Below are 26,115 nucleotides of genomic sequence, written 5' to 3' on the forward strand. Positions count from 1 at the left end.
GTTTACAAAAAGCACGTTCCATATAGAAATCTTTTTTTTACCTTCTCCATTAGTCAGATCAATAATCCTCCCACATATACAACAAAATCATATATGTCATTTTCAACACAAAACAACTATTTGAGCCTCGCGCCACACATTTCTCCAAAAGCAATGCTAAGTTAAACGTATCGAGCGCCCACACATATGCCGACCCAATTCACTTGAGCTTCCGATTCACAGACCGGGTCTATGACGTCGTGTGCAGCGCAGAGCCGATTTTCAGATAAGGCCTGGTTCGGTACATTATATCACGGTGCAGGAAACAGTGGCTCTGGGGGTCCTTTAGCCACAGTGATTTACACGATTTCAGAGCCCTTTCGAACAAATTATTGTGGATTCAATTTCAATTTAAGACATCAAAAGAGACTTTGGATCCCTTGCCATCAATTTCTCTGGACATATTCGCCGATCAACCTCGAGGCCACTCTTACTCAGCGCGATAACCCTCACTGAAGCCCTTATCTCTGACGCACACTCCCTACACTCCACAATTTTAGAGGATCCCCCAATACCTTATCTTTTTCCTTTAGTCTTATCCTTTATCTTCTGACAGACTGAGATTAATAAGATCTGCAACAAACAAGAACACCTGTATTTCGAGGGACATTTTTTTATCAGCGAACACTTGTGCCCTAGATTTTTGAATCTGACGGACCACAGGGTGCCTCGCAATGTTAGAACGTCTGAACGTGCAATTCAATACCAAACCTGCTCACAAATTGGATCGCTTTGACACAAAAGCATCGAACTATTTTCCCTTGTCGAATTCTTCCGAAAGCATGGCTCCGGCCTCATACAAAGAACACTCACAAACACCCAAAGCCGGATCTCGGCCTCTGAAGGGACACTTTCCGGACCACAAGGCTTTGGAGGATCAGTTGCCCCCCAACACTGGCCCTGCGGGTACTGTTGACACTAATGGGGGTGGGATCTTATCTAGTACCAGTAAGAACTTGAGCCATGTTCCTTGCAAGTTCTTTAAACAAGGCATTTGTCAAGCTGGGAAATCTTGCCCTTTCAGCCACGACCTTGATAGCTCAACCGGGGCCGATAAACTTCCTTGTAAGTATTTCCAAAAGGGAAACTGTAAATTCGGATTGAAGTGTGCGTTGGCGCATTATCTCCCTGACGGAACTCGAGTTAACAACAAAAGCTTGCTGACTTATCGTAGAAACAATGATCGGTCTGAAAGAAATAAGGCCCATCAAGCCACGATGCCTTCCCCTTCGTCTTCAACTTCCAATCAAGTTCATGATGGATCATCGTATTACTATAAGCCAACTCAAAACTCTTACAGTTCTTCTGATCTTGCAGATTTCATGGACAATACCCCTGACTCTGCGGGAACAAATACATACCCTATGCACGGAGATTCGACAACCACCTCGTTCTCGATGCCAATCACGCCCCTGACGCAGTCTCGCTACAATCTATTCGTCTCCACAAACACTACATCCCAGTTACAAGACGCATTTGGAAGTGGAGACTGGCTGGGTCATCCTTCGTTCAATTTTTCGTCAAATTTGTTTTCAGCAAGCAATAGTAATATTGCACTGGCAGGCGGTGCGTTTTACACGGGTATGAATACCTCACCTTCAAATTCTTATCAAATTCCACTGGTGGGAAATTCCCGTGGTTTTCAAGACGCAAGAAATCCTTCCAGCGCTGTTAGCTTGCCATCGTTCGGTCTGAACTATCAGCGGAAGAACTCCAGCTCGTCGTCGTCCCCTACATATGTCTACAACCAATTCGTGCCAGAAGAAGCAGTTGTCAATGACGAGGCCGAAGGAAAAGGAGAAGAAGAGCCATTTTTCGAGGATTATGTCCCGGCATCTTTAGGAAACTTGATTTTGACTCCCCAAGAACAACAACGCCGCACCTCGAGGTCGCAGTCAGGAACTTTGTTGGTTCGTCCAACCATCACCAAGCCGACCTCCAACGACCTCAACAGTGAAAAATGTTGGGCACAACAATTAGCCCCGAAGCCCGACGACAGCGTCTTTCTTATGGAATAAAGAGAGATCGTAGTTACCCAGATTCAATTCACTTTAAATTCACTTCTTCAGGACACGGTTCACCCAAAGGTTTTTGCTACGAAATCAATACTTTTACAAAAAGTTTTTCAGTTCACTCAGTTACATATCAAAAAATGACACAGAATTTTATATACATTAGGTGGCTCTATTTACTTCTCTTGAGCAGGAGGGCTTCTGTAGATGTCAGCACAGATACGCTGGAACTTAAACAACGCACGCATATCAGAACCGTCCAATTGGGGTCTGAGTTTTTGGTATGGGCCGGCTGCGAAAATAGTACCAGCAAAAATCATCTCGTCAGTGTAAGGGTTCAAGGTCATAACGACATAATCGGTGACCAGCCTTTCAGTACGCTTGGTCTCAACGTTTTCTCCGTGAACAACCATTTCCTGCCTAGTTTCCAACTTGATGATAAGTTGCAAAAAGGCAACGACTTCATCCTTGTCTGGAATGATTTGGAAAATCTTCACCAGCGGTTCTTTTTCGATCTTCTTCAAGTTCCATTCCAATCTGGCACCCTGAGGGAAACTGCTAGCACGGCCAGCCAAACTATTCTTTACCTCAGTCGATACAATGCCATCCAATTGAGTCTGGATATATGATCTTCTCTGTCCAGGAGATTGCGAGCAAGCAGCAGCAAAGATTTTGTTTGTCTTGACGTATCTTTCCAAAGCTAGTTCCTTCCAGTCGACCAATTTGAGCTTCAATTTGGTGTCGTTTTTGAATTTACCAACGAAGTAAGTACTGAGACCGAAAGATCCAATGCTTCTGAGAATGACTCTGGGCCAGGCTTTGATGGGAACAGTAGAAAGCTTTGGTGGAACATAGAAGTCGGTCAACACTCCCATAGACTTCAAGGGGATATTTATGATGTCCACTTCATCAGAACCTTTAGCGTAAGTTCTGGCGAAAGCCAACCGAGACGCCTGGGGAAGAGACAAAGCTGGCTGTAGATTTATGCGAGCGAGGGCACGGCGACCGAACATGTTTAGTTGATTCAGGTTTGAGATCTGGAAAAAATCAGTCTTAGTAGTGGGGGGGTGTATTTCTGCAGGACAGTGAGCTCCTAGTAACGCAACCGAAGAAAGAAATAATTGAAAATAAAATCGAGAGAATTGGAGACGACCTCGAATTACCTCTATTTCATATTTTTTTATAAGTTTTGTGACTTTTATCCGTTGTCAGTAAGTGAGCGATGGCTATGGAGTAGATCAGCACCCGTACACCCTAAATTTATTTAGTATTGAAGATGAGCTTCGCTATCTCTATTCGGAACCACTATCAATGCCTGCTGCAAACAAAAAGCTAGCTCCTGAGAAGGAGAGATTCATCCAATGTTGTGGTGATATTTCTTTGGAGCTCGTGGCGTCCTTGAAAAATTCCCAGAACATCAACTTGAATGGACTTATAACCAGATACGCTAAGAAGTACAAGTTGAAAAACCAGCCAAGACTAACAGATATCATCTCTTCAATCCCAGATCAACACAAGAAATACTTGATTCCAAAGCTCAAAGCAAAGCCAGTGCGTACCGCCTCTGGTATTGCTGTTGTGGCAGTGATGTGTAAACCACATAGATGTCCTCATATCGCTTACACCGGAAACATCTGTGTATACTGCCCAGGTGGCCCTGATTCCGACTTTGAGTATTCGACGCAATCTTATACCGGCTATGAGCCCACCTCGATGCGTGCAATCAGAGCACGTTATGATCCGTATGAGCAAGCGAGAGGTCGTATTGAGCAGCTTAGGCTGTTGGGACATTCTATTGATAAGGTGGAGTATATTATCATGGGAGGTACGTTCATGTCGCTCCCGATTGAATATAGAGAGACTTTTATCACACAATTGCATAATGCTTTGTCGGGCTATAATGGAAATGATATCGATGAAGCCATCAGTTACTCACAGCAGTCCCAAACAAAGTGTGTCGGTATTACCATTGAGACCAGACCCGATTACTGTACAGAAACACACTTGAGTGACATGTTAAAGTACGGTTGTACTCGTTTGGAGGTGGGAGTGCAATCTGTCTATGAGGATGTTGCCCGTGACACAAACAGAGGCCATACTGTGAAGGCAGTGTGCGAGACGTTTGCAGTCGCAAAAGATGCTGGCTACAAAGTTGTCAGTCACATGATGCCAGATTTACCAAACGTGGGCATGGAAAGAGATCTTCAACAGTTTGTGGAATACTTCGAGAATCCTGCTTTCAGAACTGATGGTCTAAAAATCTATCCAACTTTAGTCATCAGAGGAACAGGTTTGTACGAATTGTGGAAGAAAGGCTTGTATAAATCGTACAACGCAAACGCTTTGATCGATCTAGTTGCTCGTATCATGGCTTTGGTCCCACCTTGGACTCGTATCTATAGAGTTCAAAGAGATATACCGATGCCTCTCGTTACATCTGGTGTTGAAAACGGTAACTTGCGAGAGCTTGCATTGGCCAGAATGAAGGACTTTGGAACAACATGTCGTGATGTGAGAACAAGAGAAGTTGGTATACAAGAAGTTCATCACAAAGTCTCGCCGGATCAGGTGGAACTCATAAGAAGGGACTATTACGCAAATGGTGGATGGGAGACATTCTTATCTTACGAAGATCCAAAGCAAGATATTTTGATTGGATTGCTAAGGTTGAGAAAAGCACTGAAGAAACACACATACCGCAAGGAATTCACATCGCAACCAACTTCGATCGTCAGAGAGCTACATGTTTATGGGTCTGTAGTGCCGTTGCATTCTAGGGATCCAAGAAAATTCCAGCATCAAGGATTTGGTACTTTGCTAATGGAGGAGGCAGAGAGAATTGCAAGAGAGGAGCACAGAACAAAGAAAATATCTGTCATCTCTGGTGTCGGTGTCCGTAACTATTATGCAAAGCTAGGTTACGAGTTGGATGGCCCATTCATGTCAAAAACACTTGACTAAAGATACTTTAATGAACTAATGTAAAAAAATACTTGTACTTTTCTTGATGAGGCCCATCAGATCTTTTGCGTATGATTAATTGACTTATTTACTTTGATATATTTGATTAATACACAGCTGAATGCAAGGAATATTTGTAGAATCATTTTAGATTCTAGAAAGAGAAGCACGTATTATGCAAGAGATTATGTACATTGCTCAAGGATGAGCAAAGTTAAACCGGAAATTGTTTTTCGCAGTGTTGGTGCTGGCTTCTCTGGACCATCCAGGAATGTCCTCTCCAGAGCCTCCAACAGGCCTCTCTAAAACCACATTTTCGAGGCCAAGAGCGTCGCTCAACCATGGGTGGTTGAGCATTCCACCAGCATCAGCACGCTGATCTGGTTGCAAGGTAAGCATTGGAAGCAAGAAACTTGAGATTTCGACAGCATCTGTGACAGAGAATTTATACTTCTCGATAAGAACATCCTTTAGACCCCATGGTTTGAGTTTCGAAACACGATGTAAATCTCCCTCGCTGTTGAAAAAATCCTTCGAATAGTAACATTCTTTCAAAAATGTTCTAGGGAATGGTCCAATAAGCTCTATGATTTGCGCAATATGATCATCGTCTTTTGTGTATGACTTACCATTCTTTGGGTCAAAAAGATAGTCACCAGTAAGGAGTTCGAAAATCAAACAAGCAAATGACCAGAGATCAGCAGATGCACCCCAGTGATGTCCGAGAAGAACTTCTGGTGATCTGTATTGTCTCGTTTGCACTTCATCAGTGAAGTGATGATGCACCCAACAGGCATTACCGAGGTCTGCAATTTTCACAGATATCAATTCTTCATCACCAATGATCATGGAATCATCAAAAGACTCATTGGTACCGGTATGATTAAGTTGGGTTCCCGAATTATTGAAGTTTTGAGCTATAGACATCGAGGAGATAGAATTGTTAAGACTCTTTTCTAAATTTTCTCCCTCTTCAGTCTCAGAGTTGTTAAGGAAAGAGCTTCTGCTTTGAATAGGCCCTATGCTGTTCCCGAGTGAACTCTGACTTCCAATGGGTTTGATACCCTCATGGGTTTGTGCAGCCACGTTCATGAAAAATGAACCAGTTGAATCTTGTCTCAAAGGGGTGTTGCTTGTGGTGATGGCAGATGCATTCAAAAACGAGCGACTGAAAGATCTGAGGGGCGAAGGTAATGGTTGAGATCCTGTAATAAGTGTTTGCCGACGTGATCTGCGACCGAATCTGCCAAGTGATGATGAATTTGCGACTTCAGAAATGGATTTGACTCTCTGGAGGGTCGTGTTTGCCTGATTAGAATTGGCTGGAACATTGGAAGCTCCTGGCGAAAGGTTTGTGTAAGAGTGGGATCCAGACTTGGATTTAGTGCGCAGCAACTTGCGTTGGAGTTTTGCTTGTTGTTCCTCCGCTTCTACCATGCGAACAATCTGTTCCACATCTCCTATTTCAATTAACACATTTTCTGGTTTTAAATCAGTGTGAATGACGCCACACGTTCTGTGCAAGAAGTCCAATGCTGCCAAAAGTTGTTTAGCAATCTGTTTTACAAAGATAATAGGGATACCGCGATGCTTATAACGGCGTATTAATCCCAATAGATTTTCTCCGAGGACTTCGAAGACCATGCACACATGAACACCGTTGGGGCCTTGGTGAGTAAATGTGTCGAGAAGTTGAATTACATGTTGATGTCCTGGATGATGAATTTCGGACGAGGTCACCTTGTCTAGCAATTTGATCTCGTCGATGGCAGTATCGGTGTAGTGCTTAGCGCTCCGCACGATTTTCATCGCCACATGGCATTGTTTATCGTTATCGCGCGCCAACCAAACCGTGGAAAAATGTCCCCAGCCGAGTTTCCGAACTAGGGTGTATTTTTCATTCTTGTAGTTCTCTCCAATGAAGCACGTGTGGTACCCTCCTGGGACATAGTCTTTGAGATCCTCTTCGTTGTCAGGATTGACATCATCGAGACTGTCATCGTCCGAATTAGAGTCTGACTGGTCACCAACTATAGACTTCCGCTCGTCTCCACTGCGTTTTTTCGTGTCGGACTTACCACTTGCAATAGACTTCGCAGTGACAGTATGGTTACTAAAGACATCGCTATCCTCGGGAACGTTGAGGGGGCCATACAGCTCATTCAAGCGATCCTTGAGAGTGGAGAATTGTGTTTCGGATTGTTCATCAAACGAAGTTGTGATGGGTGCAAGCTCCGGCTTGAAGCTTTTCACCAGCGGTAAAGAGGTAGCAGCGGCACCGACCAGACCAACCAAGGGAAGGAAGTTCAAGGACAGGATCTCTCCCAGCGGAATGCTTGGAGTCCGGCTTTTCGTTTTCTCATGCTTGCTGGAGTTGTTGGCGTCTGCTTTTCGGATAGCTATAGATAGATTAGACTTGTGGGAAAGAGGCATTAATTACGGTAAACTAGAGTCTGTGTTGTGTGGAATAATAGGCGCAAAGGCTCTCGAAGGGCTGAAAAAAGATTCTACACTGAATTGGGCGCTGTAGCTTGTGAGACCCAGTGGCTCAGGTTTGATCAAAACTCGGATGGAAAGAATAGAAGAACTTGGTGCAGATGGTAGACAATGGCCAGAGCCGCGGCGGGTGTGGACGGAGGCGGGTTGCGGAGACGGAAATTAGGCTGTCAGCGATATGCTGCAGAGATAATACAAATGCTGGAGTAGGGAACCCTTTTCTAAATTTGCCTGTGAAGTGATGCTTAAAGACAGTGCTGGTGTGTAGGCATGGTATTGATCGGGAATCTGCAGACAGGAAGAGGAAGTGCCATACAGAAACCAGTATTGGCTGGGAAAAAAATGCGATAATTTACTTGGAACAGTTATTGGAGAGTTTTATTTATACAAGTGATTTGGAACTGCATGATTTTGTGAGCTGAGAAATTTGTTCAAGTGCACAAGTGACGGTTCAGGCTTGAGACAGTGTGTAGGTCACATTCAATTACAATCCATCCCCTAAACCATTTGACATGATGTTTTAGTCGGTAGTGTGTATTTTTTTGATGATTTGGGTTTAAAGTCGATGTCATTACGAGCTGAGCAGTCTAACTATAGTAGTTCATTCTTTTCCATAGGTATATTACTATTTATATATAATTCTCTATCATCGATGCATCTAATCGACATCCATCTCGTCTGCCTCCTTCTTTGGCTCCTCAGTTCCCTTGGATGCCTCTCTGGCAGCAGCCATCTTCTCGGCCATAGCAGCCATTTGAGAAGCCTCTTGCTTTTGTCTCATGGCTTGCTTCTTCTCCTCTTGGTCAGCCAAGTAACGGCCCTTGATCAAGTTTCCGATGGAGGCCAACTCCTCGTACTTGGCAATGTACTTAGCCTTGGTCGAGTCGTAACCGTCATCGTACAACCAGTCCTCAGCCTTGGACAACAAACCAGTCAATCTCTCCTTCTCGGCGTCAGAAGCGAACTTGGCGTATTGGTCTTCCAACTTACCTCTCAACTCGTAGATGTACTCCTCCAAAGCGTTCTTTCTGTCCTCGGTGTCAGCGACCAACTTGTCAGCAATGACCAAGTTGTTCTCCTTCTCGAAGAAAGCATTTCTTTGGTCCTCAGTCAAAGCAGCGGAGGTCATCTCAAGAGTCAACTCGTCCTTCTTGACGAGCTTCTTGACCTCTCTGTACTCTGGCTCAGCCTCTTCCTCACCCTCCTCAGTGGCCTCCTTCTCAACCAATTCCTTGACAGTGACCTCTTGGACAGTGTGTGCGGATTCGATGGTGTAGAAACCAGATGGGTCGTTTCTCAACTTCAACTTGGTGGCAATGTATTGCTCACCCTCGTTTGGAACAACACCCTTGACCAACCACTTGGCAATCAAAGGCTCGACACCTGGAGGACATTGCTCCTTGTTGGTGTATCTGGCCTCAACCTCGAAGTCACCCTTTCTGAACAAAGTGATGATCTTGGTGGATGGGAAAAGACCACCTCTTGGGAAGACCTCCATGTGGTCATCGTCTTCCTCCTCCTTGTCCCAGAAGTAAGAGACTGAGTATGGGTTGAAGTCCTCAAACTTGAATGGTCTGACTCTCAAGGTTGGAGAGTGCATGGCACAGATGAAGGCATTACCTCTAGCAATGGCCTCGTCTTGGTTCAAGGTGGTGGACAATGGCTTGCCGAAGATCTCGGACAACTTAGCCTTCAAGGAAGGGACTCTGGTACAACCACCAATGACCTCGATAGAGTCGATGTCAGCGGCAGAAAGGCCAGCGTCTTTCAAAGCAATCTCAATTGGAACGTTGATTCTGTTCAACAATGGCTGGATGTACTCCTCCAACTCCTCTCTGGTGATGGAAGAAGAGACATCGACGTCGTTCATGACAGACTCAATGTTAATTGGGGCTTGAGTGTTAGCGGACAAAACCTTCTTGACCTTCTCGGAGGCAACAAGGACTCTGTAGAAAGCCTTAGCGTTCTCTCTAACGTCGATCTTGTACTTACCCTTGAACTCCTCAGCGAAGTGGTTAGCGATGGCAAGATCGAAGTCTCTACCACCGAAGTGCTTGTCGTAGGCAGAACCCAAGATCTTCAACTCACCCTTCTTGACGGCAGCGATGGAGACTTGGTAAGAGGAGTGACCAATGTCGATGAAAGCGACCTTCTTGGCCTCGTCAGTTGGCAAGTCGTTTTGCTTGAAAACACCGTAACCGACAGCAGCGGCAGTGACCTCGTTAACAATTCTAACAGGGTTCAAGCCGGCAATCTTACAAGCATCAGCGGCAGCACGTCTTTGCTTCTCAGTGTACCAGACAGGGACAGAAAGACAAATGTCGGTGATGTTACCCTTGGTCTCCTTGACAGTGATGTCCTTGATCTTGTTAAGGTACATAGCAGTCAACTGGGTAGAAGTGAACTCTTGTTGCTCGGCCAAGAATCTGACCTTGGCGCTGATTTGAGCGGCGTCGTTCTCGACCAAGTTGGCGCTGAAGAACTTCTTCTCGGTCTCAAAGTCGGGGTCGGCATAGTTCAAACCCAAGATTCTCTTCAAGTTGTCGACGGTGTTCTTGAGGTTGGAGGTTTGCTGGTTCTTGGCGCTCTCACCGATGAATCTGTTCTTCATACCGAAACCAACCAAGGAAGGAGTGGAACGGTTCGAGACTTCATTGACGATGATATCGATACCTCTGTTTCTGGCACAGGCAATGACAGTGTTGTCATTACCGAGATCTACACCGAATGGGACGGACATTTTTTCTGGGTTGTATTTGGGGAAATAAACTGAGAAAAGTGTTTAATAAATGGCAGCGCAGCAGTGTTCAAAAATTGTCTTAGTATGAAAATCCTTTATACAGGTTCGTGCACGACTCATCTGGAAGGTTCCAGAAAATGTACCTAGAGGAATATGGTTGTTGAGAGTAGAAATTGGTCAGAATGGGTATCATAGCAATACTCGGCGATACTTCATGAAAAATTTACTTCTTTTGGATTTTTGTTGGCCGGAAAGCCGTCGATGAGCAGCATAATGCGCGTCGGGCCAATATTATGCGACAAAAAGAAACGAGCAAGAATCATAGTGCAAATGCAGTAAGAGGCCACATCCGTGAAAAAAAAATTTGGGCCAATTTCAATTTCTTCAGCTCAACCATCATGAACTTTAGAAACTTGATTGTTTTAGACAATTTATTCATTGTAGTTTGTTGAAGGAGGCCTGATGCCAAAAGTGCAACACAAACCATATATTTTAAGCCCCGCCTTTTTTAAACATTACAAACATATCATTTTTTCAAAATTCTTTCCGTTGTATCTAAATATCACAATGGCACGCCCAGTTTTAGTCGCTGTGCTCAAGAATCGTAAGCAACGTCATCCAGCTCCCGCTGTTCACGAGCGCCTGGAGCTCTTCATCATTTTTATCCTTAATATACCGAAGTAACACTTGGGAATCGCTCTCGCCCAAAACGCCCATTTTCAAGACATAGACCAAAAAGTGGAAGTCAGATAATGCGACGTTGTACTCACCCAGATTCAACACATTTTTGACAGACTTCAAATTTTGGAGCGATCCCATATAGTCTCGATTTTCGATTGGGAATTTTTGTCTAAACATTGGTGTTGGCTCCAAAGGAAAGGAGTCCAGTAGGGTCACCAACAAGAAATCGACAGGGAACGCTGGCTTAGCGTTTTCTTTAACCTCTAAACCGTACTCGTTGATTTTCGAAAAAAACACCTCCGGCACATATCTTTTACCCATGGTTTCCTTCACGCACACCATGTTTGGATGGGTGGAAGCGCCAATGTCATCCGCTTTGACCAAGGCCTCTGCGCTTGCAGAAACCTGATAGACACGGGGCTCAATTTCACCCTTGAGGTTACCAGTGATGACACATGTAACAAACTTTGAAGAGTACTTCCCGGACTCGGAGTGCTTGGTTATGTTTGGGTGGAGCGATTGGCTACGAGATGCCATTAAAACTTCAATGCAAGACAAGAAGAAAGAATCTTTATGCCTTTTGCAGAGCACAGAGCCATTGGATTGCCCAGAGTCCGTCAAGTCTGTGAAAACCATTCCAACTTGACACAATCCGAGGGATTCAGCAACCGAGTCTACAAAGGTTTGATCCTCCCACTCTAGTAATGTAATTCCGTCCAGTTCACAGGCCTGTGGAGGCTCATAAATTGCCTCTACTACAGCCTTAATGCCCAAAGGAACTTTATCGTAGGCCTCGTATCTTCCGTAGAAAATTCCAAAGCGTTGCATTCCTGTTTGTCTCCATGCATCAATGAACTCGTTGAGAACGCTATGGTCAGCAAATTCAACATGGTCCACCATTCTGAACCCTTGTTGCTGAAGAGTGATTGGAGCTGGTTGACACTTACTACATATTCCGTGTGGGTAAGGCGCATGCCCACTGGTGCAATTCAAATCAATTGAATAGTCAGGCTCCGTCAAGGGCGCAATATAGGAAGAAGACTTGTTTCTGTTGTTGTTGTGCTCGTTGATTTCCTTGAGATGTGCATGGAAGGACTTGTGCTTGATCTTGTGCTCTTCCAAATAGGCCTTGTCCCAAGGAGGCAAGGGCGAGCAATACTCACACATTCCCTTGTCGCCATGTCTACACATAGACGACTTCTTACGAGGAATGGATCCGTCTGCCTTGTCTAACATGTCGTCGAGTGGCAATTGTTGGATCTGCTTGATATCAAGCGAGGGCACCGTTCCAGCATCGATTGTCACAGTAGCACCATTCGTCGAGCGAGCCACCACGGGCGCCGCTTCAGAGACGGATTGGGTCTCATTGGATACAAACAAAATATCTCCGTGATGTAGGTCCAACTGCTGGATTGTCTGGTGGCGTAACTCGGCAGAATGTTTCCCTGGACTGTTGGGGGCGTTGCTGATGTAGAAGTCGTCATTTTGCAAGCCTAGCTGTGTCTGCACTTGACTCAATGCGTCTGAAAACGTCGAAGAGGCATCGACATTGACTCTGATCATGCCTCCTTTGGATCTAAAACGGATAATCATTGTATTGTTAACTAAGGAAGGTAGTGAGAAGAAGGAGCAGATGACAGGTGCTTTTTAGCCTCCAGATGAGAAATTTATAAGTTACTGAGTATTGATGTTAACCTCGTTAAGGCTGTTGAATTGCGACGGAGCTGGTGGCCGGAATTGTTCGAAGTAGCTGATTCTGTATCAAAACTAGTACTTATTGCTAGTGTGAGAAATGATGCACTGATAGAGATACATACAAGGGCATGAGAGGAAAACAAACATTTAATGGGTGAAAGTTCGAAAAAAATCTGAAGTTCAAATTATTCGAAATGAGTTGATTCCAATTTTGCCAACGATTTTGAGTTGCAGTGTGGTCTCACTTGTCGTGTTCTTGTATCGTAATCTCCATCTACTCGTACATACTACTTCCTCTCTAAATACACCATTGGAGTCTCTTTTTTTCTCAGACTTTAGCCAATTCCTAATATCAACCTATATCGGTCCATTTATTGGTCCAAATTAACAATTCTGCTGTGAGATTGTCCAGGATCAAACAGTGCATTGTGAACGGAGCTACCCTCCATTGCACGAGACTAGAGCAGCAACCATTACATGCCCCGTTCGGATCTCTTTCCTGAATTGGCTGTCAAGTCTCAGTCCAAGCCGATCCACGCGCTACGTTCTAAAGATGGATACTCCAGCTCGCAGGAGATAAATGGCTTGGTTAGTGACAATCTACACAATTCATCGGATGCACAGATTGCGAAATTGGTCAACCTCAAATTCAACAGCAATGCCTTCGCCTTGATCAGACAACTATCGCAGGATTTGTCTGCGAAAGAGACGGAGCTAATTCTTCTTCGCGAGGAGAAGAGCCGGAGAGAGAACGAACTTCTTCGTCTCTGTAATGAGTTTGGTAACTTATCTTATGTAGAAGTAGACCGGCGTTTGAATGCTCTTAAACCGGAAAAAAATGTGCACAAGGTCGTATCTGCCATGGTGCTGGATGCCATGGCAATTTCAGATAGCCAAGGATCAAATGAGCGCCTTCCGAAAGACGTTCAACGTCCAAAACCACAGAGTAGAAACAAAAGGACCGCTCTGAGGCGTACACAACAACCATTCCACAAGGAAGAGAAAAGTGCTTCTACTCAGAACCGTAAGAGCTTGGCAGAAGCTACAGACATAAGATCTTCGGTTGGACTGCCCGTGTCTCCAAATTTGCACGATACACAAAACCCAAAAGAAGAGCCGATTTGGCCTCGGTGGCTACATTGGCTCAATCAATCGGAGGAAAGTGTTGATTTGCCAAACAAATCTACTGACATCCAGAACAAATCTTCCATCGAGAACTCACGCAATAAGAGTGTCGTAGAGCTAGAGAGTATGGGTGACAGTTTTAGCCCAATTCTTACCTCGACGATTTTCGACGCTGACAAGTTCGGATTTGTCAATGACAAACCACTACAGAATCTCAAGTGTAAGACATCTAGTCTCCAGGACATGCCGAGTCCCGTAGAAAGTCCAGTTTCCATTTCAAAGTCAGCCACGGAAATAAATCTCACACTGGCAAACGTAGAGAACTCTGAAAGCGGAAAAGCTCTGACCACTCTCGCCCTCTCACAGAGTCTCGATAAACTCAAACTCCTAAACGAGCAATACCTCGCTACCAGCGAAATGCATTTGAAACAATGGGATATCTTGATGAGGCAGGCCCAGACTTCAGGAAGCCCAAAGTCAGACCAGGATGTTAGTTTAGGAACTTTCGGACTCAAAGCTCAAAATTTGAAGAAACAGGGGTCTTCTCTTCGGAAGATGTTTGGTCATGAGGATGAACTGAGTGACGATTCTAAATCTTTCAAATTTCTACAGCGGCTCATTTATGAGAGCGGTATTCCTCCCAAGCACCGCAATTATCTATGGTTTGAATTATCTGGCGCAAAGAACCGAGCAATCGCTGGTGAATATCAACGTCTACTAGCAAATAGTCAAGGGACATCAGATCCTACGTTGATTGAGAGTATCGACCAAATCAAGCTAGATTTGCACCGGACTTTGCCATCAAACATTTACTTCAACAATCAAAAAACAAACGGGCCAGGTCCTCAGTTCGCAGCACTCAAAAATATACTTATGGCATTTGCAGCATATGAGCCCAATATCGGATATTGTCAAGGAATGAATAAGCTATTGGGTAATGTCATGTTAGGCGTGAATGAAAGTCACTCCCACGGAGGAAGCAAAGTGAGCGAAGAAAATTTGTTCTGGCTCTATGTCTCAATTGTGGAGGACATTTTGCCATGCTACTCAGAGCTCAATTTTTTCCACCCCAAGGCCATGATGCTTCTACGGGAAGACTCGCTGATTTTACGCCAATACCTCAACAAGCTCATGCCTCAACTTGGAAAGCATCTAGAAAGTTTGGGTGTAGAATTAGAGCTTGTGGTGATTAGCTGGTGGATTGGAGTCTTTACCGAGGCAGTCTCGTCTATTGACTTATGGCTCAAACTTCTAGACGGTCTACTTATCGCAGACAATCCAAGAATCAAATTCCACGCATATACCCTCGCAGCATTTTACTTCTATCAAAGAGCATTGTGTGGTTTCAAGGAAAGAGACTCCATATATGGCTTCATCAATCTTCTCAAAACGGGAAACGGACCCAACATCAAATCAAATGAGTTTATGTCGATTGCAGCATCATTTGAAAAGCAGATTCATACAATCGAGCTTAAAAGTCCCTCTTGATCATACAATGACGCTCAGGTACAAACGCTTGAAATGCATTAGTCGACCTTCATAGAAGAGACCCACTGAAGAAAATACATGCAACGATGGTTGCAAAAGTTAGACATGTAAAGCTATCTCCTGCACTATATGCATCTCGCGCACTCCTATACTACACATAAGTTGCCGAAATGAGAATAGACTGCCCGAAACGCTTCCTAGAATACCGGGGGTCCGTTGTTCTGGAAAGTACAAGGGCTATTAAAATCTGAAACCTGAATTTAAATTTTGGAAGTCAATCAAATGTCATCTCCAATAAATTCTTTGTGACGCGTTTTTCGAAGGAATGCGATCTGAAACACGCCCATACGTGGACTAAAGATACACTCCTAATTCCAGCTATGCATTACCATCCAAAAGAAACGACGACCCCCAAAAAATAAAACCATGAGTCGGGATCGATTCACTAATTAATTTCTCATTTTTTCAAATCCGAAAATCGCGTCCGGCTAATAATAGCTGCTCATTTCAGCAAGTTCCCATCCCAAGAAAAGTTTTGACCAGTCGTTCCTCCCCGCGACTCTCCCGGTTCGCGCTTCGCGAAATTTCATACCACGTAACTCTTCTTTTCTCCATCCAAAATGGCTTCATCCAGATCAAATGCCCGTCTCGTCAGATTCGGAGTGTTTGCTCTTGTCTTGATTTTCTGTGGTTATATTCTCACCAAGGGCTCGTCCTACTCCATCGCTCCCCAGAAGAATGCTGCTGTCCAAGAGAACACCTCCGCTGGAAAGGTCGCTTCCTCTGGTAAAGAGGCTGCTGGTGCCGGTGCAGCCGGTGCCGCCAATGCCGCCCCTGGTGCTGCTGGCGCCGCTGCTGGTGCTGCCGCAGGTGCTGGTGCTGCCGCAGGTGCCGTTGCAGGTGCCGGTGCTGGTAAAGCTCCAGCCACTGGTGGCTCTTCTGGTGCTGTCGCTTCTAAGGACGGCAAGGTGAAGGCTACCTTTGTTACTTTGGCCAGAAACTCGGATCTCAACGGTTTGTCCGACTCCATCAGACACGTTGAAGACCGTTTCAACAAGAACTACAACTACGACTGGGTTTTCTTGAACGATGAACCATTCTCCGAGGAATTCAAGAACACCATCAACGCTTTGACCTCTGGTGTCGCCAAGTTCGGTGTGATTCCAAAGGAGCACTGGTCTTACCCAGAATGGATTGACAAAGAGAAGGCTGCTTTGGCCAGAGAGGAGATGGTCCGTAAAAAGATCATCTACGGTGGTTCCGAGCCATACAGACACATGTGTAGATTTGAGTCTGGTTTCTTCTTCAGACACGAGTTGATGAAGGACTACGACTACTACTGGAGAGTCGAGCCAGATGTGAAGATCTACTGTGACATCGACTACGATGTGTTCAAGTTCATGCAAGACAACGACAAATGGTACGGCTTCACCATTTCCTTGCCTGAGTACCTGGAGACCATCCCAACCTTGTGGGACACCACCAAGAAATACATGAAGAAGTACCCTCAATACATTGCCGCCGACAACAACTTGGACTGGATCTCTGACGACAAGGGTGACACCTACAACGGTTGTCACTTCTGGTCTAACTTCGAGGTCGGTGCTTTGAAGTTCTTGCGTTCTGATGCTTATCTCAAATACTTCGAGGAATTGGACCAAGCTGGTGGTTTCTTCTACGAGAGATGGGGTGACGCTCCTGTGCACTCTATCGCTGCTTCTCTCTTGATGCCAAGAGAGAAGATTCACTTCTTTGGCGACGTTGGATACTTCCACGTCCCATTCCACAACTGTCCTATTGACGATTCTGTCCGTCTTGCCAAGAAGTGTGTCTGTAACAAGAATGACGACTTCACTTGGAAAGGATACTCTTGTACCCCTCGTTTCTTCACTTTGAATAACATGAAGAGACCAACTGGCTGGGAGCAGTTCAGCGGTTAATAGTTGCTCTTTACTTTTTGTATGTACACACTTTGATATACACGTCTCCTTTTTCGTATTTAAAGTCCAGTGATATCTCATCTAATGTATTTTGAGGTCTTGTTTCAAGACAAATAGTAGTCTAGTGCTCTTGAGTGTTGCGAGACTTTCGAAGCATTCTACTGATATAGTGGAATGCATTGCTCAGAATCACTAGCATACCCATGGTAAAAATGGGACGAGAGTACATTATAAATTGCCTTATTGCATTTGCTGCTGAAGACTCTGAAACATTTTTCAATCCAATTCGTTGCACAATCGAAATTCTCAGCATTTGCCTGACTTAAATCAAATTTGTATGAGATGTCCTACCTGAAACATTTGAAACATAGCCCGGCAACCACACAAAAAGAGGCATATCTCACAGAGTGGTTTTTCTTTCAACAAGCAGAAGAAAAATAAATCTGATTGATATCGCAAAAAAAAAACACCTCTCGACCTTGAAAATGTGTGAAAATGACGCTGGCATTTCTTTCAAATTCAGCTTGAATATACCGTCCCATACACATTCAGTGGTTTTTCCGGCATACAACCCAAACCTGAAACATGGCTCCCTCACCATAGCCAATGCGTATTGATCCTAATATATTCCTTCTGTATCTGCTTGCCACACTTGTATTTGTGCCAGAACGTTCACTTGCTATCACTTCTGTATAGGGCCACTTTTTAAGGGTTATCAAGAGTCCTTTATTCCATTTTTTGGTGATCTAGGGCGTGCTCTCTTCTGTCCAAAGTCCTTTTCAACTCGGTAAAAGTTTGGCTCGATAAACACGCCGAGCCTTGTCAACAAAGTAAAAGCCCTATATTTGGGCTCTCGGTTGAACTACTTTTTTCAACACGCACAAATCAAGTTTCGATGATGCACGCAACCACATCAGTGCCAGATGAAACCAATTCTGGCAACATCAGACCAATTGACCCTAATTATGTTCGAAAAGGTATTGAGGATATTCTCAGAATATCGGAGGCCATTCGCCTGCTGCAAAATTGCATTATCGATGCCTTGAACTACTCGGGTCCGTCGTTGTATTCAAACATGGCTAATGTATCAAGTGATGCACAATTTCCTCGTCCCAATCTAGCTGCAGCCCCATCATATCCTAACTCAAGCTCGGTTTATCCTAGCTCAAGCTCACTTTATCGAGGGGATCTTAGCTGTCTTCCTCCAACTCGATTTAGAAATGAGAACGAAGAGCACTTAAAGACCAGCCAGAGCACAGCCGGTGCTTCTAGTGCTGGGGGACCTCTAGTTCCTTCAAATGCTCTTCCTCTGATCTCAAATTTTACGAATGCAGAGAATCAAAGAGTAGACCAGTCTCTGAATAGCATCCCAAGTACTAGACATCCTGGGCCGCAGGAGCGCTTTACGCCCATGTACAAGGCGACTGTGCCTGAAGTAGGAAGCAGCGAAGTTCCCAATAGTGCTTCTTCTGCAGCTGTAGTAGAAATTGAGGACGAATCGCTGATGGATGAGTGCGCCCGTCTCTTGCGCCAGAGCTCAAGAAAACGTCTCAAACGAGTTCCCCCTGGTAAACTACCTGTCCAAAAAGGAAACTCATTTGTTCCTTACACTGGGTATGGCTACATGTCTAATCAAAGCCCTTACATCTCAACCTATAGAGGTTTTCAGTCTACTAGAGACAATGATAAGTCCCAACATTCCAATACGAATCTGGCTAAAACCAACATTCAACAGACAGTGAAGTTACCAAATGGATCTAATTCTGATTACCAGAACTGCAAAGAGCAGGTTTATCAGAACGGCTCCAAGACACCGCACACTAATAGGCACTCGGCCCGAACCGGACCTGTTAATCTAGATCAGTCTGAACAATGCAATTGCCAGGCACGTGTGCCTCTGGGAATAGTATCTGGTAAGCCTGCGTGCTCTGGTAAGAACGAAAAAGCTACCAAGTCGGCGAAAGACTTGCCCAAAATAGATGAGACTCATGAGTCATCCCGAGCAGAAGTACCACTCAAACGCAAAACCAGAGGCTCCCGTAAGAATTTGCGAATAAATGCAAAGTCATCAGAAGGCCAAGATCTGAAAGAAAATGGAGTAGAACCTACTCCAACATCATCAAACAGAGCGGAACCCAAACCTGAAACTTTGTCCGAACCTAACAGTGCAAAATCAGACTCAATTGAAATTTTGCTGACAATGAGGAAGCTACCTCGAGGTTTATTGAGTGGTCTTACAGTGTTGCCGGATCAAAAGATAGTTACAGTTGAAGCGAAAAACATTCCTTTGAACCAGCCGCCTGTTCCCGAGATTGAGCTCAAATTAACTCCTGGATCAAAGCAACCTGTTTCAGATGTGTTTATTGACGAACAGATCAAGGCTGCGCCAATGGTGTCACAACCTCCATCAGCCCAATTGGACTATGTTACAGAAGTACCTGCTCCCCATAAGGAGCCCGACGAAGCAGTCAACGATCCGGAAGAAAGCCAAGATGACGAGGCGCAAGATCCAAACACAATGCTCCAAGGCAGCATCATGTTCAAAGACTCGGATGTATTCAACTTCATGATCTTCAATGGGTCCGAGGACAATGCTAAGAAGAATTTCATGAACATATGCGAAACAGTTTGGGATAGGCTCCAGGAGCTGATGAACGGATCGAAAAAACTGTGTGAATGTCATACGACTGGCGGGCCGGTTTAGTTTAAATGGCCTTCACTCAAGTGTCAGGTTGTGTAGCCCATTACAGGTAAATGTTCTTGTTGAATCAGAAATACAAGACATGATATTAATATCTATAGATTAGAAATGTACTACGATAAGTTCAAAAATTGACTAATACGAAAATGAATTTTTGCTAAATTCAAGTATCGATATATGTTTCTCTCGGGGTCCTGTGTCACGTGACGCCGCTCCGACTAAAGTCCAGCCTTCATATGTACTAATCACTTTTGCCTTCCACATATAATGAAACCTCTCTTTACCCGGAGATCGTTACTCGTGGCCCATTCATTGAAGAATGGGTTCCTTCCGCGGTCCCAAACATGGAGAAGTATGCTTATTCCGGCCAAAAATTGGACAGGAACAAGATCATTCACACAATCTCAAATCATCCGCAACTCCCATAAAACTCCAGACTCAAATAAAGAACTGGGAAATAAGGACTCAGACGATAAAGAGAAGAACAAGCAAACAAAGAAGAAAACACCTGCTGAAGAGGAAGCACAAAGACAAAAGGAAATGGAGGATAAGTTCCGCAAAGATATAGAGGAACAAATCAAGAAGCGATTCCAGGGAAACGCCCCTAACATCAAAATGATCAATGTCGATGGGCAGCAGATTGCCAAGGGAGCACTTGTGATCTCCACTGTGGTCTTGCTTCTTACGTTTTTCTTGGTATCGAATCAGCAGAAAGATGAGCTTTCATTCCAAGATTTCCAAACAAGGTATTTAGAGAAAGGCTTGGTTCAGAAGCTCAACGTGGTGAACCGCTTTGCCGTGGAAGCTGAATTGATTCCTGGTGCGTTCTCGGATGAGACTGTTAGAGGCCCCAACGGTACTCCAATTGTGACATTTACCATTGGTTCTATTGAAGTCTTTGAGGAGACCATGAAAGAGATACAAGACAAGTTGAGCATTCCAACAGAAGAGAGATTGCCCATTCTGTATGTTGAGCGTGGTTCCTTGTGGAATCTCATTCTTCCTGTGCTCCCCACTGTCCTTCTTATCGGAGGTTTGTACTACATAACTGCTAAGCGTATGGGTCTGATGGGCGCCAATGGTGGCCCCGGCGGTATCTTCAAAATAGGCAAGTCCAATGCTAAACTTTTCAACCAGGAAACTGACGTCAAGATCAAATTCAAGGACGTCGCAGGTTGTGAAGAGTCGAAAGAAGAGATTATGGAATTCGTCAAATTCTTGCAAAATCCACAAAAGTATGAGAAATTGGGTGCCAAAATCCCACGAGGTGCTATCTTGTCTGGTTCCCCAGGTACCGGTAAAACGCTCTTGGCTAAAGCAACTGCTGGTGAAGCGGGTGTCCCATTCTTATCCGTCTCTGGTTCAGAGTTTGTGGAGATGTACGTCGGTGTCGGTGCTTCCCGTGTTCGTGATTTATTCAAAACAGCTCGTGAAATGGCCCCAGCTATTATCTTCGTTGATGAAATAGATGCTATTGGAAGAGAAAGAGGAAACGGCAAAATGGGCGGAAACGATGAGAGGGAAAACACTTTGAATCAATTGTTAGTTGAAATGGATGGATTTGAAGCTTCCGATCATGTCGTTGTTTTGGCTGGTACAAACCGTGTCGATATCTTGGACAAAGCATTGTTGAGACCTGGTAGATTTGACAGACACATTACCATTGATACTCCAGATGGTGAAGGAAGAAAGGCCATTTTCAAGGTACATTTGAGTAAGATTACTCTCAAGGCTGTGGAGGATATCAAAGCAAGTAACAAAGGAACTGAGTTCAGCAAGTACAAACTGGAAGTTGACGATGCCATTGAGTTCTTAGCTGGCCGCCTTAGTGCCTTGACTCCCGGTTTTGCTGGTGCAGATATTGCTAACTGCTGTAATGAGGGTGCTTTGATTGCTGCTAGAGACGACGCAAATAGCGTTGACATGCATCACTTCGAGCAGGCAATTGAAAGAGTGATTGCAGGTCTCGAGAAAAAGTCTCGTATCCTCAGTCCACAGGAGAAGAAGACAGTCGCATATCACGAAGCAGGTCACGCTATTTGTGGCTGGTTCTTACAGTACGCCGACCCATTAGTCAAGGTCTCGATCATTCCTAGAGGTCAAGGCGCCCTTGGCTATGCTCAATTTTTGCCAAAAGAGCAGTACTTGACTTCAGATGTACAGTTCATGCACAAAATTATCATGGCTCTTGGAGGCCGTGTCAGTGAAGAGTTGCACTTCCCCACTGTCACCTCTGGTGCGTCTGATGATTTCAAGAAGGTCACTGGCATGGCAAGACACATGGTCGTAAAACTTGGAATGTCAAAGAGAATCGGAAACATTACATTTGATGAAGAAGATGGCTCCGAGGGCTTCAAAGTGCACAACACCTACTCTGAGAGCACCGCTCTTGCCATCGATGAAGAAGTGAAACGAATCATCGATGAAGCCTATGCTCAATGTAAAGAACTTTTGACCGAGAAATTGGAATTGGTTGATAAGGTCGCCGAAGAGGTTTATGCCAAGGAGGTATTGACCAGAGAAGATATGATCAGATTGGTCGGCCCAAGACCATTCCCAGATCAAAATGAGGCATTTGATAAATACTTGAAGGGACAGGATGCCTTCAAGAAATTACCAAAACAGGTTGACGAAGCTGATAAGAAGGGCAATTCTGACACCATGGAATAATAGCTTTTTGTACATAGACACAATCATAAACGCTACTGGAAAATTTTAGTCTAAAAATGTATACTAAATAAGGGAAATCTCCATTTCTAACTTAGTGACCTAGTCGCTGAAAAGTTCCTCAAGAGATAAGGGCTCTTCATTATGGGTGCGGTCAATAGTATAGCTTGAGCGCACAGAGCGAGTGAAATTTCTTTGGTCGTTCATGGAATGAGTGTTATTAAACTGGACTTTTGAATCACTGCCAGCAGGGAAATTCAATTGGGCAAACTTAGAGCTCTTTCCAGCGTCGACTCGGTCTTGAGATGGCATTGTGAGATCAGGAACACTTGGTTTCATGAGTTGTGGAACATTATCAGTAATCAACCATGATCGTTTTTGATGGCTATTGACATGCTGGCGAAACGCTTCGTAGCTTTGGTCTGTCTTGTAGGTACAACCTAGAACAGGACAGAGTAGGACTTGGGTTTTCGACGAACACAGGCTCAAATTTTTTTGATGTTCCAATAAATCTTCTCTATTGAGGAAGACTTTTTTGCAAGGACCCTGCTTGAGGTTGATTCGGCAGAGAAAAGGTTCTAGTGGCAAGTCCCACTCCAATGGGAAGTGAAGACTCAATTTCATGGAACATAGGTCGGGTATAGAGATATGTCCATGGGAAGAGCTTAGATCTGTTGCAACAGGATACCCCATTTGCCGGAGTTCGGGTGCGTGCTCTGAAAGTAAATGGTCTCTGAATACCAGCTTCAGCTCATTATTGAACTGGCATTTTGGGAAAGGACACAGAAAGAGAGCAACTTGAAAGTTCTTTTCGAAGCGTGACTCGTGCCCATTTCCCGCATCATATTCATCTGAGGAGTCTGAATTCGACTCGTTATAATCAGACCATTCGTCAAAATACGATGCTGCTTTGTCCTTCGTTTTTGTCGGACTCTCAAGATCTACATCTGAAGAGGCCTGCGCGAGAATGGGAAAAACGTCTCTCAATTTGTCTACCTTCAACGGGCTAGAATTCATAGGAGTGTCCCTCTTCTGTCTCTTTGTAGGTGATTCGACTGGTGAATTAAGCTTACTTTTATGATCTTCCGCTGTTGAAGGCTGGCTCAACGGCTTTTGAATCTTGATCAGTCTCTCGATCATCAAATGTCTCTGTTGTGGTGTGATTTTTCGAAACTCCTCACTGAAATTCAATAACGAATTCATGCTTCGTGCAACGTCTTCATCTGTGAGAGAATTAAGATGCCCGTTATTTTCAATCACTGCTCCGGTATTTATGTCTACAACATCGCTCTTAGTGTGGTTGTCGAGCTTGGAATATTTCTCGATAATGTTACTCCATCGTTCTTTGCCTCTTTGCAACGTCTTTTTCTCTAGATGAGAAAACAGATCTATCTGCCGGCTTTTATCGGACGTTTCATAGCTGTATGTACTACCTTCATTGAGTTCATCACTCGCTCGTCTTCCAATCTCTGTAGAGATTGTGTTTTGGTTCATGTAGTCTGCAGATTTCATGTAAACAAACCGCTTCGCATGTGTGATGATAAAAACACATAAATCTGTTGGAAAATATGTAAATTGTAGATCGGGTTCAAATAATTGAATTTGATGGAAGAGATTATTTCCTCTTTTAAAATTAAATTCAGAGGTTTGACTCCTCAAGCTTGAGTTTAACAGTCTCTCTAGAATCAATAGTCGCTTCATTTACACATTAAACTTTGAAAGAACAAGAGCTTGACTACCATTTAACTATTATTTCATCACTTTTATTTTTACTGGATTGACTACTCTTTTTGTTGATGTCAAAATTGATTAGATTGTATGATACAAGTATGCTTATAATAAACCATTAGATAACTCCCGTGCAACTACTGATATTTGTTTCATAAAAAGAGTCAGGATACGAGAAATGTCATATCTCTAAAATCCAAACCCACTCTTAGAATAGGCCATAGGCTTCAAATCAGGGTGTGGCACCGCTGAGAATGTCTCTGTCAGCAACACCCAAGGACAGTTGGGATCATCTGCGTTTCTGTAACCTTCTCCGTCATCTTTGCTGGCATCATACTTCAAGTTTGGTTGGATATGAACAACACCTCCCAAGTTACCGGTGCTGTCGCAGTAGTTAGGTGCACTGAACACAGTGATCAAACGACCCTTGTGCTCAAATTCCACACCCTCCATACGAACCTCGTGAGAACGCAAAACCTTTCTGATTTTGTTCGTTAAACAGAATCTCTCGGTAATGTCAGGTCCAAACTGAATACCCAAGCCTCTCTTCGAAGGGGAACGGCCATTCTCTGGTTGAGGGTCAGTCCATAGAAGTTCCATCGCAAGACCCTCTCTTGGTGGCTGAGATGAGCCGGAGGTTGGAAATCTATTTATTTTCTTGATATCGGCAAGAGTCACCTTGTCGTTAGAGAACAAGCCGCCGTGCATGACAAGGTACAGCTGGTTGATGAGGGTAGCCAAAGGAAGGGCTCCGAAAGACTCTGCAAATGCTTCGAAGACCTTCTTGGAGTATTTGGCTTCACACTCATCGGTGAAACCGTATGTTTTGTTCATATCATTGGTTTCGTGATTTCCACGGTTGATGTAAATGGAGCGAGGAAACAAAATCTTCAAGACATAGAGATAAAGGGCGACCTCACACGACCAGGAGCCTCTATCGACAAAGTCACCATTGAAAAGGAAAATGTGATCATCGGACACATGGCCGAATCTACTGAACAAATTCAAGACGTCATAGAACTGGCCATGGGTGTCACCGACCACAGTCACCTTTTTACCGTCAGGAAGCACAACTTCGTCACTGCTATATTCAGAGGAGATGTCAGGATGAGGAATCGAAACCTCGACCATAGAAGCCTCTTGCTTCAAAATCTGGTGCACCTTTGCGATGATCGCAAACACATGTTTCTTGGGCAACTTGCCGCCTTCCTTGAAGCGCTTGATCATGAACTTCAAGTAGTCGATATCTAGACCCTTGATCTCGATGTCCATATCTTGCACACCATCGCCTCCGCTCTTCTTGGAAGTGGAGATGTCCAAGGCTGGACCATCCCATGACTTTTCAACCAAAATGCTATCGTAATCCAAAGAGTAGATCACGGACGTCTTGTCATCCCCTGCGATCGCCTTTTCAAACGCCTCTTTCTTCAAGTAATTGACACACTGTTTGAGATTCTCACTGGTGGCTTTATCGTTGGGAATCTTCTTCAACACTATTCTGAAGTTACTCTGTGCGGCCTTGTAGTCCAACATAGCCATGAGAGATACACCTTTACGATAGTATGCCTTCACAAACGACGGATCCACTTTCAAGGCGGTGTCACAGTCGCTGAGGGCCAGGCCATAGGCCTCCAACTTGATATGCACCTGAGCCCTATTGGAATAGAAGATCGGGTTCGAGGCATCTAATTCTATGGCCTTGGTGTAGGCGTCAATAGCCTCGTTGTACTTGTGGTCCTTTAAGAGGGCATTTCCCAGATCCTTGAATTTTAATGCTTCCGCTTTTGACATGTGTGGTGGTGTGGAGTGAGAATATTTTTCAACTTTGGCTCTTTCGCAGAA

At 44.4% G+C, this 26,115-nt stretch overlaps 12 protein-coding genes across 12 annotated transcripts; 6 read left to right on the top strand and 6 right to left on the bottom strand.

Moving 5' to 3' along the window:
• Nucleotides 1–713: 713 nt before the first annotated feature.
• On the top strand, nucleotides 714–2,057 carry PUMCH_000255 (uncharacterized protein; the record flags this gene model as incomplete). Its single annotated transcript, XM_063019348.1, has 1 exon — nucleotides 714–2,057. One exon carries the CDS (start codon nucleotides 714–716, stop codon nucleotides 2,055–2,057), a length of 1,344 nt encoding a protein of 447 aa, XP_062875418.1.
• Nucleotides 2,058–2,227: 170 nt separating this feature from the next.
• On the bottom strand, nucleotides 2,228–3,064 carry PUMCH_000256 (uncharacterized protein; the record flags this gene model as incomplete). Its single annotated transcript, XM_063019349.1, has 1 exon — nucleotides 2,228–3,064. The coding sequence occupies one exon, from the start codon at nucleotides 3,062–3,064 to the stop codon at nucleotides 2,228–2,230; it is 837 nt and encodes a 278-aa protein (XP_062875419.1).
• Nucleotides 3,065–3,362: 298 nt separating this feature from the next.
• On the top strand, nucleotides 3,363–5,012 carry PUMCH_000257 (uncharacterized protein; the record flags this gene model as incomplete). The annotated part of the gene is made up of 1 exon (XM_063019350.1): nucleotides 3,363–5,012. The coding sequence occupies one exon, from the start codon at nucleotides 3,363–3,365 to the stop codon at nucleotides 5,010–5,012; it is 1,650 nt and encodes a 549-aa protein (XP_062875420.1).
• Nucleotides 5,013–5,210: 198 nt separating this feature from the next.
• Nucleotides 5,211–7,445, bottom strand: PUMCH_000258 (uncharacterized protein; the record flags this gene model as incomplete). Its single annotated transcript, XM_063019351.1, has 1 exon — nucleotides 5,211–7,445. The coding sequence occupies one exon, from the start codon at nucleotides 7,443–7,445 to the stop codon at nucleotides 5,211–5,213; it is 2,235 nt and encodes a 744-aa protein (XP_062875421.1).
• A 721-nt stretch (nucleotides 7,446–8,166) lies between these two features.
• PUMCH_000259 (uncharacterized protein) lies at nucleotides 8,167–10,248 on the bottom strand (the record flags this gene model as incomplete). Its single annotated transcript, XM_063019352.1, has 1 exon — nucleotides 8,167–10,248. The coding sequence occupies one exon, from the start codon at nucleotides 10,246–10,248 to the stop codon at nucleotides 8,167–8,169; it is 2,082 nt and encodes a 693-aa protein (XP_062875422.1).
• A 582-nt stretch (nucleotides 10,249–10,830) lies between these two features.
• Nucleotides 10,831–12,522, bottom strand: PUMCH_000260 (uncharacterized protein; the record flags this gene model as incomplete). The annotated part of the gene is made up of 1 exon (XM_063019353.1): nucleotides 10,831–12,522. The coding sequence occupies one exon, from the start codon at nucleotides 12,520–12,522 to the stop codon at nucleotides 10,831–10,833; it is 1,692 nt and encodes a 563-aa protein (XP_062875423.1).
• Nucleotides 12,523–13,101: 579 nt separating this feature from the next.
• Nucleotides 13,102–15,237, top strand: PUMCH_000261 (uncharacterized protein; the record flags this gene model as incomplete). Its single annotated transcript, XM_063019354.1, has 1 exon — nucleotides 13,102–15,237. One exon carries the CDS (start codon nucleotides 13,102–13,104, stop codon nucleotides 15,235–15,237), a length of 2,136 nt encoding a protein of 711 aa, XP_062875424.1.
• Nucleotides 15,238–15,857: 620 nt separating this feature from the next.
• Nucleotides 15,858–17,177, top strand: PUMCH_000262 (uncharacterized protein; the record flags this gene model as incomplete). Its single annotated transcript, XM_063019355.1, has 1 exon — nucleotides 15,858–17,177. The coding sequence occupies one exon, from the start codon at nucleotides 15,858–15,860 to the stop codon at nucleotides 17,175–17,177; it is 1,320 nt and encodes a 439-aa protein (XP_062875425.1).
• Nucleotides 17,178–18,072: 895 nt separating this feature from the next.
• Nucleotides 18,073–19,881, top strand: PUMCH_000263 (uncharacterized protein; the record flags this gene model as incomplete). The annotated part of the gene is made up of 1 exon (XM_063019356.1): nucleotides 18,073–19,881. One exon carries the CDS (start codon nucleotides 18,073–18,075, stop codon nucleotides 19,879–19,881), a length of 1,809 nt encoding a protein of 602 aa, XP_062875426.1.
• A 264-nt stretch (nucleotides 19,882–20,145) lies between these two features.
• On the top strand, nucleotides 20,146–22,548 carry PUMCH_000264 (uncharacterized protein; the record flags this gene model as incomplete). The annotated part of the gene is made up of 1 exon (XM_063019357.1): nucleotides 20,146–22,548. The coding sequence occupies one exon, from the start codon at nucleotides 20,146–20,148 to the stop codon at nucleotides 22,546–22,548; it is 2,403 nt and encodes an 800-aa protein (XP_062875427.1).
• A 99-nt stretch (nucleotides 22,549–22,647) lies between these two features.
• PUMCH_000265 (uncharacterized protein) lies at nucleotides 22,648–24,246 on the bottom strand (the record flags this gene model as incomplete). The annotated part of the gene is made up of 1 exon (XM_063019358.1): nucleotides 22,648–24,246. One exon carries the CDS (start codon nucleotides 24,244–24,246, stop codon nucleotides 22,648–22,650), a length of 1,599 nt encoding a protein of 532 aa, XP_062875428.1.
• Nucleotides 24,247–24,462: 216 nt separating this feature from the next.
• On the bottom strand, nucleotides 24,463–26,064 carry PUMCH_000266 (uncharacterized protein; the record flags this gene model as incomplete). The annotated part of the gene is made up of 1 exon (XM_063019359.1): nucleotides 24,463–26,064. One exon carries the CDS (start codon nucleotides 26,062–26,064, stop codon nucleotides 24,463–24,465), a length of 1,602 nt encoding a protein of 533 aa, XP_062875429.1.
• Nucleotides 26,065–26,115: the final 51 nt, after the last annotated feature.

This window comes from Australozyma saopauloensis, chromosome 1 (assembly GCF_035610405.1).
Source record: "Australozyma saopauloensis chromosome 1, complete sequence".
NCBI classification, from domain to species: Eukaryota; Fungi; Ascomycota; class Pichiomycetes; order Serinales; family Metschnikowiaceae; genus Australozyma; species Australozyma saopauloensis.